The sequence below is a fragment of the Pituophis catenifer genome, unplaced genomic scaffold (assembly GCF_029215685.1).
Source record: "Pituophis catenifer annectens isolate HBS135680 unplaced genomic scaffold, rPitCat1.0.hap2 SCAF_8, whole genome shotgun sequence".
In the NCBI taxonomy this organism is placed as follows: Eukaryota; Metazoa; Chordata; class Lepidosauria; order Squamata; family Colubridae; genus Pituophis; species Pituophis catenifer.
Window position 1 is genome coordinate 10613310 of NW_027256888.1, and position 20464 is coordinate 10633773.

Sequence of the window (20464 nt, forward strand, 5' to 3'; positions counted from 1 at the left end):
TGTCTCCCTAATTCTAGATTGGATCTCTGTAATGATCTTCTACCCGTTACTTCTTTCCTACACTTACCGTATTTTTCAGAGTATAAGACGCACCTTTTCTGCTGTAGGAAGTTAGCACCCACCCCTTTCCTAGAAGAATGAAATATTTTAGGAGATATTAAAAAGGCAGAATATTATGCTTCCCTGGTTGAGAAATGGAGAAACGTGTTTTAAAGACAAAGCAACTCCCACCTTCCTGCCTACCGCCCCCCCCCTTTGTTAATGGGCCAGAGGCAGAAACTCAATCTTTGACAATAGGACCCATCTGCAACACAGTAGCAACAGAAACTAACACAATGGGACCCCTCTAGGACAGAAACTCACCACATGGCACTTGGGAAGATCATATCAGCCAGCAAGGCTAGCTAAGACCCCCACTCCCTGGGAGTCTGACAACCAATCAGGATACTCTTTCGGGGCCCCAGGAAGTTCAAAGCCAGAGAGAGCATAAAACCTGGGGACTCGCTGTATCTCGTCCCTTTTCTGTTCAGGAACTCAAACCATGTGATCCTGTCCACCATTAAACCATCTTTCCAAGCAGTCTCCATGTTTCCAGTGTCTTTTTCCCCACTTGGAGCTGAACCCAGAAGGATATTTCTTCCTACACTGCGTCTTATACTCCGAATGTAGCCCCGCCCAGCCTCTCAAACGGAGATTTCAGAGGCTGAAAGAAGCCTCTAAAAGAAGCTTCAGAAAAAAAAGCCTTATTATCTAAAATAATATGGCAAGCAACAAAAGAAGAATCAGTAAAGGTTCTATCCAAACTATGTTAACAAATCTGGAGAATGATACAATAACCAACAGATCGGAAGAGATTAATCTACATAGCAATACCAAAGAAAAGCGATTGAACAGAGTACAGATAGTCCTTCAGAATAAAAGCCTCTGAAAGAAACTTCAGAAAAAAAGCCTTTTTTTCTGAAGCTCTGTTTCGGAGGCTTTCAGAGGCAGGAAAAAAAGTTTTTTTCTGAAACGGAGTTTCAGAATTTTCAGAGGCAGGAAAAAAAGCAATGGAATTAGCCTTTCATGAGCGTTAGAATAAAGATTAGCAAGCAGAAGAAGGTATCCATTGGCTCATCCTAAAATAAAGAGAAATTTTATGACAGTGAGAGCAATCAACCGATGGAACAGAAGTTGCCTTCAGAAGTTGTGGGAGCTTTATCAGGGGTGAAATGCTCCTCCGGTTCGGACCGGCTTGGGCAAGTAGGTAGCGATGATGGCCGGCGGTTCGGAGAACCAGTAGCAATGGCAGCTAGAGGCTCCGCCCACCCGCCCCATTCCCCAGAGTCGGAGAATGCACCATTCCCCGACTCCGGCCTTGCCGCGGAGCCGCTACCTGCTCGCCCTTCGCCACGCAGTGTATCCTACTGCTCACCTTTCTCCCGTGGCTGTCTGTCAGGGAAGGCAAGTGCCCGAAAGTTACTGGAGTCGCTCACTCTCCTTCTTGAATGAGCCGCTCTGGTCCATGCGCCGGCTGTGCAAGCACACACCATTTATTTAATTCAGCATCAGGTTGGGTGTGGGCTTGTACAGCTGGCGTGTGGACCAGAGCGGCTCATTTAAAATGGAGAGTGAGTGACTCCGGTAACTTTCGGGCGCTTGCCTTCCCTGACAGCCAGCCGCGGGAGAAAGGTGAGCAGTAGGAGTCGGGGAATGGTGCATTCCCCGACTCCGGGGAATGGGGCGGATGGACGGAGCCGCGTGGCGAAGGGCGAGCAGGCAGTGGCTCCACGGCAAGGCCGGAGCCGGGGAATGATGCATTCCCCAACTCCGGGGAACGGGGCGGGTGGGCGGAGCTGCGGGAGAAAGGTAAGGACACGCCGGCAGAATAAAAATTTAAAAAGTTTTCCTACCGGGTTCTGTGGGCGTGGCTTGGTGGGAGGGGGTCTTGTGACTGAGTGGGCATGGCTGTGAGTGACATCGAGTTGGCCACGCCCACTCAGTCACAGGACACCCCACCCACCAAGCCACGCCCACAGAACCGGTAGGGAAAAATTTTAGATTTCACCCCTGAGCTTTATCCCTGGAATCTTTCAAGAAGAGACTGGACTGCTATCTGTCAGAAATGATGTAGCGTCTCCTGCTTGGGCAGGGGGTTGGACTAGATGACCCACAAGGTCCCTTCCAACTCTGTTAATCAGTAAATCTGTAAATCATCCTTCCCTGATTTACATCGACAAAGCCTCCAGGGCCTGGGATATTATGGTATTTACCCATTAAAGATTTCAAGGGGAGAACATTATATATAGGCTGTAATAAATGCTCATTAATGTAAGGATAGATGAGTGAAAATAACTTGGGGGCTGCATACCACTTTTCTGATTAGGACTCCTTGAGACACCTACGGTTCTTGAATGAATGAAATGAATAAACTCATTAATTCATTGCTCTAAGTTATTGTCATATACTCTACTTCAAGTGCCTTTCAATACATCTTTTAGTATTTCTGCTAAGATTGACTGTTGATACAGACGAGAGAAAGCAGGGGAAAATAAGTTGTAATAACGAGAACAATGCTAGCTTAATAGCTGTGTTCTCTAGCTGATTTGCAATAAAATCCTACATATCAAAACAGTAAAGTCCAATATACACTAAACAAAGTCATTACGAGCCTGAGGTTGAATATATATTTTCATAGATTATCCGGGAAAATAGTTGCACTGTTTCCTTATCTGCTATATTTCCCATCATGTTAAGACTGAAGTTTTGGAAAATGATAGATGCGTATTTATTTACTGGATTTCTAGGCCGCTCTAATTTGTTATGGTTCTAGATGGCTATAAATCTATAAAGCCGGGGTGAAATTCTACCAGTTCGTACCGGTTCAGGCAAACTGGTAGTAAAAAAAATCTACCAGCTCAGGTGATCCGGTATTTCCAACGATCAGCTGTGCTGCGCGATTTATATTTGCTAGAAAGCAGGAAATCGTGCTTTCTTCCAAATCACGCAGCACAGCTGTTCCCCCCCTCTCCCTCGCTGTTCTACTTACCTTCTTAAGCCTCATTTTTCCACGCACAGTGTGCGTTTGCTGCACCACGCATGTGTGGGCAGCAAACCAGTGAAAAACCACGGCGGATTTCACCACTGCTATTAAGGTACAAATAAGAATAAATAATTACGATTCGGGGGGGATTTCTACATTTAAGGGGTGCCAAATACAGACATGCATTCTTTTTCCCTTCTGCTTAGTTTAGTTCAAGGGTGTCCAATCTTGGCAACTTTTAAGACTTGTGGACTTCAGCTCCCAGAATTCCCCAGCCAGCTTGCAGCTGGGGAATTCTGGGAGCTGAAGTCCACAAGTCTTAAAAGTTGCCAAGGTTGGACCCCACCTGGTTTAGTTAAAGAAAAGTTATTAATCCTCTTAGAACCCAAAGAGGACCACAATAAATAAATAAAAAATATTCTGAAATGCTACCAGTGAAATAATAATATGGCATAGAGCTGCAATATTCAGACAACTGACAGAGCTATGTGGCTTTTTAATGCTCTGATTGAAGGTATGTCTGTCTGGTGGGATGGACCCCGTTTACTTTAAAATACAATACAGTTTGCTAACTCTTTAGAAAATACGCAAGTTTTAAAACAGCAACCACTCTAAGTTTCCCCTAGTGGTGCCAAAGGGGCAATTTGAAAGAACTCTGACCTCAGTTCATTATCTCGTCTGAGAAAACATCTATTCTTAGATTTATCTCGTATCATGTAAGTTGCGGCTTGGGAGAATTCTGCTTTTCAGATGAGAATTAGTAAGCAAACATTGATTGCTTGAAAGACTGCAGAATCAGCAGCTTGGCCTACCTCCTACACTTACCGGCAGAGGAAAGAAGGTATTATTTGACCAAAAGAAAAAAAAATGATAATAGCCAGATGTAGCTCCAAGGAGAATGGAGATGCTTCCTGATTATTTATTTATTTATTTATTTATTTATTTATTTATTTATTTATTTTATTCAATTTGTATACCGCCCTTCTCCTAGTGGAGCGGTGCACAGCAAGAACTAAAACACATACCAATACAAAATTTAAATTTTTTAAAAGAATTACATGACTTTGGCCCAAAATTTAAAACATTCAAACTAAAACCCATCGACAATTTAAAAAGCTAAAAAAAAAAAGGGGGGGGTTCACGCCAGCCCTGCTTGATGAAAAAGAAAAGTTTTCAGGGCACGGCGAAAAACCCGGAAATCCGATATCCTTCGTATCTCCGGGAGCAAATCGTTCCAGAGGGCAGGAGCTGCCACAGAGAAAGCCCTCCCCCTGGGGGTCGCCAGCCGACATTGCCTGGCTGACGGCACCCTGAGGAGTCCCTCTCTGTGGGAGCGTATTAGAAACAAGGCTCCTGAAACACCAGTCTCCACTCACTCACATCCACTTCTGACATAACTTCAGGACATTGTTTTCAGTAAAGATTTTAATTTTCCTAAAGCTCCAGATTTTTCCTACGGAAAAAAGCGAAGTCAAAACTGGGGGAAAATTAGTCATTGAATCAGGGGTGGGTTCTACTTACCTTTACTACCAGTTTGCAATGGGATCGCACGCCTTGCTTCTGTGCATGTGCAGATCACCGTTGATGACATCCGGGGCAGTGGGTGAGGCCTCCCGCCGGTTTTACTACCGGTTCTTGCGAACCGGAGGCAACCCACCATTGCATTGAATGTATAATGATTCAAGTTTTGGCTTAGATGCGTGGAGATCCCCTTCAACTCCCCATTGTGCTATAAAAACTAAATGGTCACTCACTATATCTCAGCCTGATCTTACCTCATATAGCAGCTATAAAAAAAAATGTACCAAATGATGCACTTTTATATTTCTGAACCAAGAGGCAGCTCCATTGCACTTAATGGAATTTAATTTTGAATGTGCCAAGTTCTGCTATTATTAAAAATAACATTTGATCTCTCTGTCAGTTTTTAGCTTAATTTTTTTTACACCGATGTCTCCGTATGTTATCCAGTTCCAGCATTATCTATTCCCAAGTGGGAGTCACCATGTAAAATGGCTGGAGATAAATTGAGAACAGAGAAGAAATTACCTTACAATTTGTTCCAGATGCCACGAGCATCTGTAAAAACCTGACACTTTTTTTCCCCTAGGGTTCTCCCCACATTTAAACTTGTTTTCAGTGCTCCCAAATGTTAGTTTTGCGCATCATTTTTGTGATAGCGTGCTATGAATTAGCCCCTTTTAGAAAGGGGGTGCTTTAACATGCAAGATATGTCATTCCCTCACCTACAGGCATATCGATTTTTCAATCCATGATTGTGCATACTAAAATCTTAAACCGTAATTAAGAATGATTAAATTCAAACATTTGAATACCCACTAAAAGATGTTGATCTCTCTTTCATCTTAAATATATGCAAGATGGATGCATGATTATATACCAATCAGCTCATACTTACAATCTAGCATTCTTACTCAAAACAGTATTGTCTCGTCAGCATTAGACCCCTTAAATATATAAGGAACCTAACCCTATATAAGGATATGATAAATAAATAAATAAATAAATGTCAACTATTTGTTTAATGGATATCGGATGCCAGCCATAGAGTTCTTAATTATTGTAAGTGAGAGCGTATGGAGTTTAGTGAACATACTAGACAGATTAGCTTTATATATTTGAATTTTTTGCACATTAGTTGGCATTTGTGAGGTTAGCAGTTTCCAAGAACATAGCAATCTAGAATTAGTCATGATGAGCCTAACAATAAATTATAGTAGTATTTCTAAAAGTACCACAACAGACAAACCAACAACGTTCACAAATATTTAATTTTCCATTTTGTACACATACTTGTGTGTGCACACTTATGCATATAATGCATATTCTGTTGCAATATTCACAGGGCTATAGATGTATTGTCATTCATTCCAGACAGCGCATGATATATCACTTTTGCCCAAAACAATTGATTTTTACTTTATAAATGGTTGACTAGGCCTGGAGTTAAAAAGATGTCCAAAACTAAGTTTTTGGAACTTTCTGATCTGGAAATTAAATGGAGATCCTATGTACATTTGCAATAGCTCTGATAGTGTATCTAAAAAAAAAACCTTAAGCTTCTTGACGACAGTGTTATTCTAAAAATGCACTTCAGGGCAGAGTACATACAAAACCCAAATAAAAATATAGTATTAATATGTGGGACCAGGCTCTCCATCAAAAATGTATGTGAGATCAGCGGTCATATCCAGAGGTGGGTTTTAGCAGGTTCTGACCAGTTCTGGAGAACCGGTAGCGGAAATTTTGAGTAGTTTGGAGAACCGGTAGTAAAAATTCTGACTGGCCCCGCCCCCATCTATTCTCTGTCTCTCAAGTGTATCTGCCACTGATAACGTCTCACCGGCCAACCCGCTCCCACAGAAAGGGTCTCCTCAGGGTGCCGTCGGTCAAGCAATGTCGACTGACGACCCCCAGGGGGAGAGCCTTCTCTGTGGGGGCACCCGCCCTCTGGAACGAGCTACCCCCAGGAATACGACTGATCCCGGACCTCCGTACTTTCCGCCGAGCGTTGAAGACCTTCTTATTCCAGCAAGCCGGGCTGGCTTAAAATTTTAATGGGCTATTTTATGGGTAAAGGGTTTTAAAAAATTTAGGGAAGTCAAACTGATTTAATTCTGTTTTAATTTATTTTAATTTTTCTACTGTATGTATTTTAATTTTGGCTGTTCACCGCCCTGAGTCCATCGGGAGAAGGGCAGTATACAAATTTAATAAAATAAATAAATAAATAAATCCCAACTGATCGGGAGGGAATGGGGATTTTGCAGTAACCTTCCCCTGAAGTGGGGTGGGAATGGAGATTTTACAGTATCCTTCCCTTGCCACGCCCACCAAGCCATGCCATGCCACGCCCACCAAGCCACGCCCACAGAACCAGTAGTAAAAATATTTGAAACCTACCACTGGTCATATCCAATTCATAAACAGCCCAAGTTGGCCTGTCTCGGCGTAGTGAGTGAAAAACATTTCCACTATTTTGTTTTTCGTGTCCGCTAGGTGATATCCTGCTCAGCGTGAACGGAATTGATCTGACAGGTGTCAGCCGCGGAGAGGCGGTAGCCCATTTGAAAAATGTCTCCTCATCGGTTGTGTTCAAAGCACTAGAATTGAAAGTGTGCGAGACCACAGAAGGAGAAAATGGGGACTTGCTGCCCGATGCCAATTTGAGACCCTCCGGTCAGAGGGAGTGGTCTCCTTCCTGGGTGATGTGGCTGGAATTACCAAGGTGAGTTCAAGCAAAGGAAGTTTTATGAGACTTTTGTGACTCTCGCTCAGCTTAATGCACTGCACAGATATTTTAATTAACTCCAGCCGCTTTGAAATCTCTTCTGCTTTCCCCAGGCTCTCTCTGTCGTAGCTATGGATGTATTCCTAGACACAGGACATACTGACCTGGTTTAAGGCAGGAAGAAGATCTTGAACTGTTCCTGTCCCTTCTTTTTTCTTTTTAATAGGTCTAGCCCAGAGGTCTGCAACCTTAAATACTCAAAGAGCCATTTAGACCCGTTTCCCACAGACAAGAAAACACCGGGAGTCACAAAACCTGGGTGGGCGTGGCCAACTCGATGTCACTCACTTCCACCAGTCACATGACCCCTGAGCCATGCCTACCTAGCAGGTCATTAGGGCAGAGAACCAGTTGTTAAAAAACACCGGGAACCAGAAAATCCTTTTAACATCTCTCTCTCCCCCCTCCCTCTCTCTCTGTATCTCTCTCTGTCTCTCTGTCTCCCCCCTCTCTGTATCTCTCTATGTCTTTCTCTCTCTCCCCCTCTCTCTGTATCTCTCTCTGTCTCTGTCTCTCCCTCTCTCTATCTCTCTATGTCTCTCTCTCTCCCCCTCTCTCTGTATCTATGTCTCTCTCTCTCCCCCTCTCTATGTATCTCTCTATGTCTCTCTCTCTCTCCCCCTCTCTCTGTATCTCTCTATGTCTCTCTCTCTCTCTCCCTCTCTCTCTGTATCTCTTTCTGTCTCTCTGTCTCCCCCTCTCTCTGTATCTCTCTATGTCTCTTTCTCTCTCCCCCTCTCTCTGTATCTCTCTCTGTCTCTCTCTCCCCCTCTCTCTCTGTATCTCTCTATGTCTCTCTCTCTCCCCCTCTCTCTCTGTATCTCTCTGTCTCTGCCCTGGCTGCTTCTCGATCCCCCACCATCGCCTTTACCTTCTCAGGCCAGGCGTGGAGTGACTGGGAGGGGAGGGCAAGGGGCGGGGCCAGCCGTTGGTGGGATCACCTGACAGGGAGCCAAAGCAGAAGGGCCAAAGAGCCGCATGCGGCTCGGGAGCTGCAGGTTGCTGACCCCTGGTCTAGCCCCAGAATGGCGAACCTATGGCGCGCGTGCCGGAAGTGGCACGCAGAGCCATCTCTCCAGGCACGCCAGCCGCTGCCCGTTGCTCTTCCAGGGGCCGGCGTGCACATACACACTGGCCAGCTGGTCTTCGCATGCACGGGAGCGCTGGAAACCAAAAGAGCAGCTCCCTGGTGCACATGCCGATCTTCATGTGTGCACGCGCACCAGCTGGTCTTTGCACACGTATATACACACCGGAAACTCAACTGCTCTTCCGGTTTTGGGCGCTCCACCCTGTGTGCGCGCTCCCGTTTTGGCACTCAGTGCCGAAAAGGTTCGCCAACACTGGCCTACCCAGTACACAGGTTACCCATTATGCATTACAGGTAACCCTCAACGCACCACCACAATGGAGCCCAACATGTCTGTCGCTAAGCGAGACAGTTGTGAAGGGAATTTCCTCCCGTTTTACGACTTCTCTTGCCACAGTTGTGTATGGAGCTTCTCAGTCATCCAGGTCAAGGTTGTCCCAAAGGTGCATTTTTTTTTCAAGAGGCAACTGGAATTTCTGGTTTTTCTTTGAAGACCTTTCGCTTCTCATCCAAGAAGCTTCTTTTTTTTTTTTTTTTTAATTTATATGCCGCCCTTCTCCGGAGACTCAGGGCGGCTTACAAGGCGTTAAGCAATAACCTTCATACTTTTGTATATGTTACGATATTTTCAGGATCAGACTCAATAAATGAATTAAGAATTAGATATTCAAATAAAGCACTGTTTATTTACAGAAGGCATTCTATATTCACTGAATAATCATAGATAGAAGCACAGAAGGAATGCATACAGCTCCTTATATATACATGGGGTGGAGCTAGGTATGGGAGTGGTTAAATATGAATATATTAAATAGTGAAGAATAAGTTAACCCCTGATACCCTGGTCATGTACTATTTACATAATGAAGAATAAGGCATTTACTTGTGACAGTATATTTATACAAAGTCAGCTTATTGCTCCCACAAACTGGGTCCTCATTTTACCCACCTTAGAAAGGATGGAAGGCTGAGTCAACCTTGAGCCTGGGGAGATTTGAACTTGCAGTAATTGCAAGCAGCAGATGTTAATCACAGTGCTTTAGTCCACTGTACTACGGCACATCCAAGAAGCTTCTTCAGAATCTGGCTTCCGCATTGGCTTTGCTTGTCAGAAGGTCACAAAATATGATAGAGAACTGAACTTTATAGTCACTTTAAATGTACCCTTAACGGCATCCATTAAAATGAAACTTCATAATCACTTGACCGCGGGGCACTGCAACCGTCATAAATACGACTCAGTTGCTAAGCATCTGAATTTTGATCCCGTGTACCATGGGGATGCTACAACGGTCGTTAAGTGTGGGAAAATGGTCAGAAGGCACTTTTTCAGTGCCGTTGTAACTTCGAACGGTCACTAAATGGACCGTTGTAAGTCGAGGACTACCTGGACATCCATAGAGAATCCTGCATGGAAAGTCAGCTTTAGGATTGGGCCATCCTGCATCCTGGCACAATATCCATACAGCTTGCGGATTTCACAGGCGCCATTTCAGTTCTTAGGTTGTTTTTAAATTGTTTGTCTTTGCCCAGATGTTCAAAAAAAACCTGGACACAGTTGATGGTGAAATTGTCCAAACCGCTTTCTCGCTCACCCTCCCCCCCAGCCTTAAAAATTGTTGTAATGGGCGAGAAGCAGCTGTGTTATATTTTTGTACAAAAAAAAGAAAAGAAAAGAAAAGAAAAACCCCAAATAAAACGAAACCACAAGGTACATACCTTGTTACCCACTCACAAAATGCATTTAAATGTCTTCTTGGGATATGATTTATACTTCATTACAACATTTGTATCCACCTGATTTTTTTTTAAAATGAGGTACTGCCAGGATGACACACTATTAAATTTACCCTCAAACTGAACTTCAGCAGCCAATAAATAAAATAAGACAAACCAATTACACAAGACACTCTTTAAGAGATTTGCCACAAATCTTTCGTTTTATTCAATCTTATTCATATTTTTTTAAAAAAAAAAATTTGATTTATATGCCACCCTTCTCCGGAGACTCAGGGCGGCTTACAGTGCGTTAAGCAATAGCCTTCATACTTTTGTATATTTTTATACAAAGTCAGCTTATTGCCCCCACAAACTGGGTCCTCAATTTACCTACCTTAGAAAGGATGGAAGGCTGAGTCAACCTTGAGCCTGGAAAGATTCGAACTTACTTTAATTGCAGACAGCTGGTGTTAAATTACAGTGCTTAGTCTGCAGAGCTATCCAGGCTCTGTTATATATTTATATTTATTGAAATATATAAGATTATACTAGAAAGCAAGTGCTTATATTTTTGTTTCAGTTCTATGTTACATGTGTGCAAGGATTATTTTTAAGCCAATTTTTGGGGGGAACATTGCAGGGGTGAAATCCAGCAGGTTCTGACAGGTTCTGGAGAACCAGTAGTGGAAATTTTGATTACTTCGGAGAACCGGCAAATGCCACCTCTGACTGGCCCCAGAGTGGGATGGGAATGGAGATTTTGCAATATCCTTCCCCCAGGAGGAGGGAGGGAATGGGGATTTTGCAGTATCCTTCCCCCAGGAATGGGGAAATAATGGATTTTTTGCAGTATCCTTCCCCTGGAGTGAGGTGGGAATGGAGATTTTGCAGTATCCTTCCCCTGGAATGGGTGGGAATGGAGATTTTGCAGTATCCTTCCCCTGGAGTGGGGTGGGAATGGAGATTTTGCAATATCCTTCCCCCTGGAGGGGGTGGGAAATGGGGGTTTTGCAATATCCTTCCCCCAGGAATGGGGAGGGAATGGGGATTTTCCAGTATCCTTCCCCTGGAATGGGGTGGAAATGGAGATTTTGCAGTATCCTTTCCCTGGAGAGGGTGGGAATGGAAATTTTGCAGTATCCTTCCTCTGGAGTGGGGTGGGAATGGGGATTTTGCAATATCCTTCCCCCTGGAGTGGGGTGGGAATGGAGATTTTGCAATATCCTTCCCCCTGGAGTGGGGTGGGAATGGAGATTTTGCAGTATCCTTCCCCCAGGAGTGGGGAGGGGATGGGGATTTTGTAATATCCTTCCCCCAGGAATGGGTAGGGAATGGGGATTTTGCAGTATCCTTCCCCTGGAGTGGGGTGGGAATGGAGATTTTGCAGTATCCTTCCCCTGGAGTGGGGAGGGAATGGAGATTTTTTTTTTTTAATTTGATTTATATGCCGCCCTTCTCCGGAGACTCAGGGCAGCTTACAATGCGTATACAATTTTGCTATATCCTTCCCCCTGGAGTGGGGTGGGAATGGAGATTTTGCAGTATCCTTCCCCTGCCATGCCCACCAAGCCACGCCCACAGAACCGGCAGTAAAAAAAATTAGATTTCACCACTGGAACATTGCATCTCCTCAGAAATATTTCAGGCATTCCTGAATTGGTAAATAAGGCAGCAATTTTTTTTTAAAAGAAAAGTTGTTGTTCTTTATGAGAAGTTTGGTTGATATGTCCTACCTAGATGAATCTCCAATTCACCTCAGGGAACCTAATTTCTTTTAAAAGAAAGCAAGGGATCTCATGGAGAATAAAGCTCTCAGTGTCTTTACCTATAGCAGTATGATACCTGTAAAACAGAGATGGGTTCTACTTACCTTTACTACCGGTTCGCATCGTGCCCACGGGCATTTCTGCACATGTGCAGTTTACTTCTGATGACATCCGAGTCAGTGGGCGGAGCCTCCCACTGGTTTTACTACCGGTTCTTGCGAACCGGCCCGAACCGGGGGCAACCCATCACTGCTGTAAAATGTTTCTCACATTGCACATATTTTAATCCCTGTTGCAGAGGATGAAATAGGAGGATTCAGTAGCATTGTCTTCCGTTTTGGGGATTGTACGAAGGGCAAAAAAATAATAATCACAGATCGACTCTTAATAACAGAGTAACAGAGTTGGACGGGACCTTAGAGGTCTTCTAGTCCCCTGCTCAGGCAGGCAACCCTATACCACTTCAGACAGATGGTTGTCCAACCTCTGCTTAAAAACTTTGTTGGAGCAACCACAAGTTCTGGCGGCAAGTTGTTCCACTGATTAATTGTTCTGATTGTCAGGAAATTTCTCCTAGATTACATCTCTCCATGATTAGTTTCCATCCATTGTCTATGCTATGGAGATTCTCAGTCATCCAGGTCAGGGTTGTCCCAAAAAGTGCTTTTTCAAGAGGCAACTGGACTTTCTGGTTTTTCTTTGAAGATGTTTCACTTCTCATCCAAGAAGCGTCGTCAGCTGAAACGTCTTCAGCCTCTTGAAAAAGCACCTTTGGGATTTCCATCCATTGCTCCCTGTCCTGCCTTCAAGTGCTTTGGAGAATAGCTTGAACTCCCTCTTCTTTGTGGCAAACCTCTGAGATATTGGAACACTGCTATCATGTTACCCCCCTAGCCCCGTGATGGCGAACCTATGGCACGCGTGCCGCAGGTGGCACCCGGAGCCATATCGGTGGGGACACGAGCGTTGTCCTAACTCAGCTCCTGCACGAATGCATGGGCTGGCAAGTTGATTTTTTTGAGCCTTCCGGGCCCACTGGAAGTCAGAAAACGGGCCATTTCCAGCCTCCAGGGGGATAGGGAAGGCAGTTTTTGCCCTCCCCAGGCTCCAAGAAAGCCTCTGGAACCTGGGGAGGGTGGAAAACGGGCCTACCAGGCCCACCGTGCCATCACGTGCCAAAAGCGTAAGGAGCGGGGGGTGGCAGCGTGCGCATATGTGGGGGGGGCGCAGGGCGCATTGAATTTTTTTTTTTTTTAATTTGATTTATATGCCTCCCTTCTCCGAAGACTCAGGGCGGCTTACAATGTGCTCAGCAATAGCCTTCATCCTTTTTGTATATATTTATACAAAGTCAGCTTATTGCCCCCACAACTGGGTCCTCATTTCACCTACCTTAGAAAGGATGGAAGGCTGAGTCAACCTTGAGCCTTGGCAAGATTCGAACCCTGCAGTAATTGCAGGCAGCTGGTCTTAATAAGCTTAATAACAGGGTGCCTTAAACCCCTGTACTACCAAGGCTCTTTTTGGGTGTGGGCACGCACGCGTGTGCCCCCCCTCCCGCCACTTTTGGCACGTGATGGCAAAAAGGTTAGCCATCACTGCCCTAGTCCTTCTTCTCATTTAACTAGATCTTGATCTGATTCAGCATAGGTCTATCTCTTCAAAACGAAAGCCAATGAGGTTTGTTTGTATTTTGCAATAACTGTTTACTCCCCGTTGCTTCATCAAAGCCATCCTATGATTCTGTGGCGTATTATGTAGAGTTCAATAGCAAACCAGTTGATAGAGAACGTTTGAAAATAAGCTTGTGAAGTTGTGCAATGTATATTGTGATTAAATTATCAAGACACATTGAAGTAGGCCTCCAGTGCACGAACGGGTTCTTTTTATCTTTACTACCGGTTTGCAACGGGGCCGTGCACGCGCTCTTCTGCACAGAAACATTTTCATGACATCAGGATCAGTGGGCGGGGGCTCCCGCCGGTTTTACTACTGGTTTTATAGAACCGGTGTGAACCGGGGGCAACCCATCACTGCTCCAGTGACATAATGCCCCTAGACCAGGGGTGGGTTCTAATTTTTTTTACTACCGGTTCTGTGGGTGTGGCTTATTTTGTGGGTGTGGTTTGATGGTCATGTGACAAACAATTCTTTAGGATTTAGCAGAGGTACTGGTCTACCAGGCTTTTAACTGCTTGCAGAGCCGTACCGGTCTACCCATTTGTTTTTGGAGCGCACTGGTCTACCACCACACCGCCTTTTACCGCTGATCAGCTGTAGGGCGGCCCTTTGAAGTGCCATGGCAAGAGTTTAAATAGTTTTTTGACGCTCTGCCACCACCGAGAGCATCGGAAACCGCTTTCAGGCAGCTTGGCCTCAATTGCCAATCTACCACCACCGAGCGGTTTACAAGGAGCGGATCAGTTCTAGCCAATCAGTTGGGAGGCTTCTCAATTTAAAGCTACGGTGTCTTGTTTTTTTTCCCTCTTCTTTGTCAAGTGAGCCCTGATTTTTTCCTTCTAGCTGATCAGCTGGGACTCGGGAGGCAGCGAATAGATTGGGCGCGGGGCCAGGCAGAGGTGGTATTTACCGGTTCTCCGAACTACTCAAAATTTCCACTACCGGTTCGCAAGAACCGGGGAGAACCGGTAGCAACCCGCCACTGCCCTAGACCGATATCAGGTAGATAAGAATTGTTAGAGTTTTACAGTTCTACATATAGTCAGCTACGACTAATGGAGTAAAATCCACAGGGAATCCTAAATCTTTTACCTAGTTCTACATACCATGCTACTTTATGCCCATCAAGTATCAGCCTGAACTATGGATAGAATTTATCTTATTCATTTTCCCTATTAAACTACTGGCTTACCAACGAGTGGGTTATACCAGTGGTGGGTTCCTCCTGGTTCGGTCCAGTTTGGCCGAGCCGGTAGCGGTGACGATATGATGTCACCGAACCGGTTCTCCCCACCCCGCCTCCCACCCCCCACCCCCCCACGTTATTCTTACCTTTTATTTCATCCCACCCCCAATCTATTGCTGCCTCCTGAGTCCGAGCTGATGACTAGAGGGAAAAAAACTGTTTAAACTCTTGCCGCGGGGCTTCAAAGGGCCGTCCTACAGCTGATCAGTGTTAAAAGCAAACAAATGAGTTGGGTTGTAAGTGCGAGGACTGGTCGTAAGTGCGAGGACCTTGCAGAAATGACTCTGACCAGCTAGCCACGCCCACCTAGTCACATGACCTCCAAGCCACACCCACAAAATAAGCCACGCCCACAGAACCGGTAGTAAAAAAAATTAGAACCCACCCCTGGGTTATACCAGTGACGAGAATTAAAATTAGAACTGAGGAAACAAAGAAATCAACATTTAAGGAGAAGTGAGTACTGTAAATAAAAGTGAATTCTTAAGAGAGAGAGCTGGAGATGGGAAAAGGAAAAAAAAATGTGAAAACCAAGAAAAACAGTGAAGGGTTAAGAGAGAAAGGAAAAAGAAATACTGATGAGATTTTAAGTAGAGTCAGATCTGGGGAATTATATGAACATGTCCAAGAAGTCAACTCCAGAAGCTGGAGTCAACTCAGAGGAGACTTTAAGAGCTTGTAGATTCTGTAAATACTTAAGAAGGGGTCTTGGATAGAAGGATTGGACAGAAAGAGGCAAACACAGAATAAAAGGTAAAGGTAAAGGTTCCCTTCGCACATATGTGCTAGTCGTTCCCGACTCTAGGGGGCAGTGCTCATCTCTGTTTCAAAGTCGAAGAGCCAGCACTGTCTGAAGACGTCTCCGTGGTCATGTGGCCAGCATGACCACACGGCAAAGGCGCACGGAACGCTGTTACCTTCCCACCAAAAGTGAACCCTATTTTTTCTACTTGCATTTTGTGCGTGCTTTCGAACTGCTAGGTTGACAGAAGCTGGGACAAGTAACGGGAGCTCACCCTATTACGCGGCGCTAGGGATTCGAACCGCTGAACTGCCGACCTTTCGATCGGCAAGCTCAGCGTCTTAGGCACTGAGCCGCCGCGTCCCTTAAACACAGAATACAGAGCCCCCAAAAAGAAATATTAACACACAAGTGCGGAGCACAAATGGAGAACTCACGGCCTTTTAATTATTAGCAAGTTTACCTTTAATCACTTGTTGCTCGATACCATAACTAGAGTTTCACAAGTTCCTCACCCCATACGTGTTACGGGATACCCAAGCTTAGCAAGGATCAGATTAAACAGTTTAAATGCTGGCTTGAAATTGTAAACAACAAATGTTGCCCTCAGCACACCGACAGGAAATGTGGTAATGCTCAACATTATCTTTATTTTATAAGAAAGATATAACATTACCTTATTGCTTCCTGGGGAATTTTTAACAGTTGAATTTTTAACATTTAGCAATAGCATGGCACAATCCCTTTCATTATTATTGGAGTATGCCTTATTCACGGAGGGAATTGTTCAGAATTATTTGGCACAATTATTTTGGAAAGGGTGTGTTTCTGTGTGTGCTTTAATTCCCGTGTCCTCAAAAGAAAGATTTTGCTTTCTTCACACCAGCCGCAAATTTTACTGGGGCTCCTTCTTCCCATGCCAAACGATACATGTACTGGTTTCTCCATCCTTCCCCTATCTCTATGGGCTCTTTTACTGAAGGAAAATTACCCGCCATGTCAGGTTTGGAAACAGGAAATTCATTGTAATCATATCTCCAGCTGCAGCACTCACAGAAAGGAACCAGTGTGAATGAAAACTAAGGGGAATTAGTATGCTGTAGTAGTGTGTTTGGTCTTCAAAAATTCAGATTAACGAGGAACGAGGCAAAAGCTGATTATAATTGACGGGAACAGGGGTGTATTTCTTATTAGCCCTTGCTTATTTGACTAGGCACTCAGAATTCAGTATTTACTTGCTCAACAAAACTGATTATCGCATACTTCAATCTTGCCTTGTGAGTTGTATTGACCGCCTTATTTTTTTTTTTTTCCGTTCTTGCTTTTCTGAGTTTTGCGTGCCACATCTGGAAGCCCTTTAAAGCAGGTCTTTTCGCCAGAATATGCATCACATTAATACACATTAACTCATTTCCCCTTTGTCTAAGAATGTAACCTCTTAGGAGCAGAGTTCCCATTTTGTGCTACGAAGGGCAACTGACCGTCCAGGAGAAGCTGAGGAAAGGTTAAGTAGGCCTCAAGGATATTTTCTTTTTTTTTTCTTTTGTTATTGAACTGTCTTGGGAGAAATAAGGGTCTTATTAACTGTGTATTTCAGGCTGGAAATCTTTTGGGAATTATTTAACATGCGTTGATTGTCATTCCAATGTAAAGGTAAAGGTTCCCCTCGCGCATATGTGCTAGTCGTTCCCGACTCTAGGGGACGGCGCTCATCTCTGTTTCAAAGCCGAAGAGCCAGCGCTGTCCGAAGACATCTCCGTGGTCATGTGGCCGGCATGACTCAACGCCAAAGATGCACGGAACGCTGTTACCTTCCCACCAACGGTGGTCCCTATTTTTCTACTTGCATTTTTTACGTGCTTTCGAACTGCTAGGTTGGCAGAAGCTGGGACAAGTAACGGGAGCTCACCCCGTTACACGGCAGTGGGGATTCGAACCGCTGAACTGCCGACCTTTCGATTGACAAGCTCAGCGTCTTAGCCACTGAGCCGCCACGTCTTACCAAAGGCACCTTCAAAAACAAGTACACTTTACAAATCAATACAAAAAAAAGAAAGATTTGCAGTACAGGCAGCCCTCAACTTGCAATAGTTCGTTTAATGACTATTCAAAGTTACAATGGCACTGAAAAAAGTGATTTAGCGCCATTTTCCCCACACTTTACAACCATGGCAGCAACCCCACGGTCACATGATCAAAATTCAGATACTTGGCCACTGACTCATATTTATGACAGTTGCAGTGTCTGGGGTCATATGATTATCTTTTGCGACCTTCTGACAAGCAGAGTCAGTGGGGAAAGCCTGGTTCACTTCACAACTTCGTTACGAATTTAACAACTGCAGTGATTCATTTAATGACTCTGGCAAATAAGTTTGCAAAACGGGACAAAGCTCACTTATTTTTATTTATTCTATTTATTTGTTTTAATTTGTATACCGCCCTTCCCCAGCAGGACTCAGGGCGGTGAACAGCCAGAATAAAACAGAACATACAAAATTTAAAAACAGTTTAAAAATAATTAAATATTTTTGGCCGCAATTTAAAACAACCCAACTAAAATCAATTCAATTTAACCAAAACTGTGGGATCAAGCCAGCCCGGCTAGGTGAAATAGATATGTTTTCAGGGCCCGATGAAAAGTCCAGAGGTCTGGTATCATGCGTATCTCTGGGGGTAGGTCGTTCCAGAGGGCGGGCGCCGCCACAGAGAAGGGTCTCCCCCTGGGGGTTGCCAGCCGACACTGTCTGGCGGACGGCACCCTGAGGAGGCCCTCTCTGTGCGAGCGTACTGGCCGGTGGGAGGCTATTGGTGGCAGGAGGCGGTCTCGTAAATAACAAATGTCTCACTTAACAAATGTCTCACTAAGCAACAGAAATGTTAGGCTCAATTGTGGTCGTAAGTTGAGGACTCCCTGTATAGAGGACAGACAGGGGATGGAGAAGGCAATTTAGAAGAAAAAGGAAAGGACTTGTTGTTTCTCCTGTAGCTAGAATGAAAAGATCTTTGGGGAAGCAGCAATATCACTGGAATTTCATATACAGTCATCTGGAGGTTGATAAAGAAAGGCCATTCCTTCATGGAAATAAATTCAAGGCGGCACCACTACTAAACCAGAGGTGAAATGCTCCCGGTTCGGACAGAATCAGGCGATCCGGTAGCGATTGTGGCAGGTGGTTCGGAGAACCGGTAGCGAAGGCGGTGCAAGGCTCCGCCCACCCGCCCGGGTGTCATTACTTCCTGGTTTTAACTAGAAAGTAATGTGTTTTTTACCCTCTGCGCATGCACAGAAGGTTTTGCTCGTGCGCAGAGGGTCCGTGCGTGCATGTGACGCGCGCGGGGGGGGGCTTATGCACTTCCGAACCGGAATTTCAGATGGCCATTCTGGTCCATCTGAAATTAGCAATAGCACTTAGACTTATATTTTATTTTATTTTATTTTATTTATTCAATTTATATGCCGCCCCTCTCCGAAGACCCAGGGTGGCACAATATGCCGCTTTACAGCCCTCTCTAAGCGGTTTACAGAGTCAGCCTATTAACCCCCCTCCCCCCAACAATCCGGGTCCTCATTTTACCTCCCTCGGAAGCATGGAAGGCTGAGTCAACCTTGATCCGTCAGAATCGACCTGTCGAACTGCAGGCAGCTGGCAGTCAGGACAGTTCGCCTGCACTATTGCAATCTAACCACTGCGCCGCCACGGCTGGAAGTAGGCTGAAAGTAGTGATTATGAGCAAGAGTTTATTTATTTATTTATTTATTGGTTCGATTTATATGCCGCCCTTTTCCGGAGACTCAGGGCGGCTTACAATGCGTTAAGCAATAGCCTTCATACTTTTGTATATACCTGCTTAGTAGGGATTTCGCCCCCCCCCAAGCGGTGTTCTATTTTTATACAAAGTCAGTTTATGGCCCCCACAATCCGGGTCCTCATTTTACCTCCCTCGGAAGGATGGAAGGCTGAGTCAGCCTTGAGCCTGGTGAGATTTGAACTCGCAGTAATTGCAGGCAGCTGGCAGCTAAGTGCTAGCACTTAACAGCACTTTAGTCTGCTGCACCACCAAGGCTCAATGCTGTTCAGCATAGGTCAAATTGTGCTAGATAATGCTTATTTCAATTTGACTTTTCCAAACACATTTTTTTTCCCCAGGGGAGCTTTAAAACTCCAATGGAACATCTCGTGCTGCCCCCCCCCATGTTCTTTATAAAATTATAAATTAAGCAAAATGATCAAAATGAAAGGAATTCACAAATGTGACTAACAAAAGAACCGCAGTGCTTTGGTGGTTCTGTCCAAGGATTCTGTTCCCTATAACACTATAGGAGCTATTACATATTATGAGGGGTCCTTGGTGCTCTCTGAGCTTGCTTGTTTTCTTGCAGATGTTTATTACCCTAACTACCCTAAGAGCCTTGGTAGTACAGTGGTCTAAAGCACCCTGTTATTAAGACCAGCTGCCTGCAATTACTGCAGGTTCGAATCTCGCCAGGCTCAAGGTTGACTCAGCCTTCCATCCTTTCTAAGGTAGGTAAATTGAGGACCCAGTTGTGGGGGCAATAAGCTGACTTTGTATAAAATATACAAAAGAATGAAGGCTATTGCTGAGCACATTGTAAGCCGCCCTGAGTCTCCGGAGAAGGGCGGCATATAAATCAAATTAAAAACAACAACAACAACAAAAAAAAACCTAGGTAACACTGTTGGTGCTAGTCACATCATTTAGGACTAGCACTGTTGATGTTACCTAGTTGGGTCATGAAACGTCCGCAAGAAAACAAGCAAGCTCAGAGAGCATCAAAAACCCCTCATTTCAACTCTGAGCTACAAATATTCTCCTTTATTGGTATATTATTGTATTGTATTGTATTGTATTGTATTGTATTGT

At 44.6% G+C, this 20464-nt stretch overlaps 1 protein-coding gene across 1 annotated transcript in view; it reads left to right on the forward strand.

Moving 5' to 3' along the window:
• LNX1 (ligand of numb-protein X 1) overlaps window positions 1-20464 on the forward strand; it is a 103104-nt gene that overhangs the window by 75125 nt on the left and 7515 nt on the right. The window contains exon 10 of the mRNA XM_070948543.1: window positions 7043-7271. Coding sequence (XP_070804644.1) covers window positions 7043-7271 — 229 coding nt within the window. The remainder of the gene's footprint in view (window positions 1-7042; window positions 7272-20464) is intronic.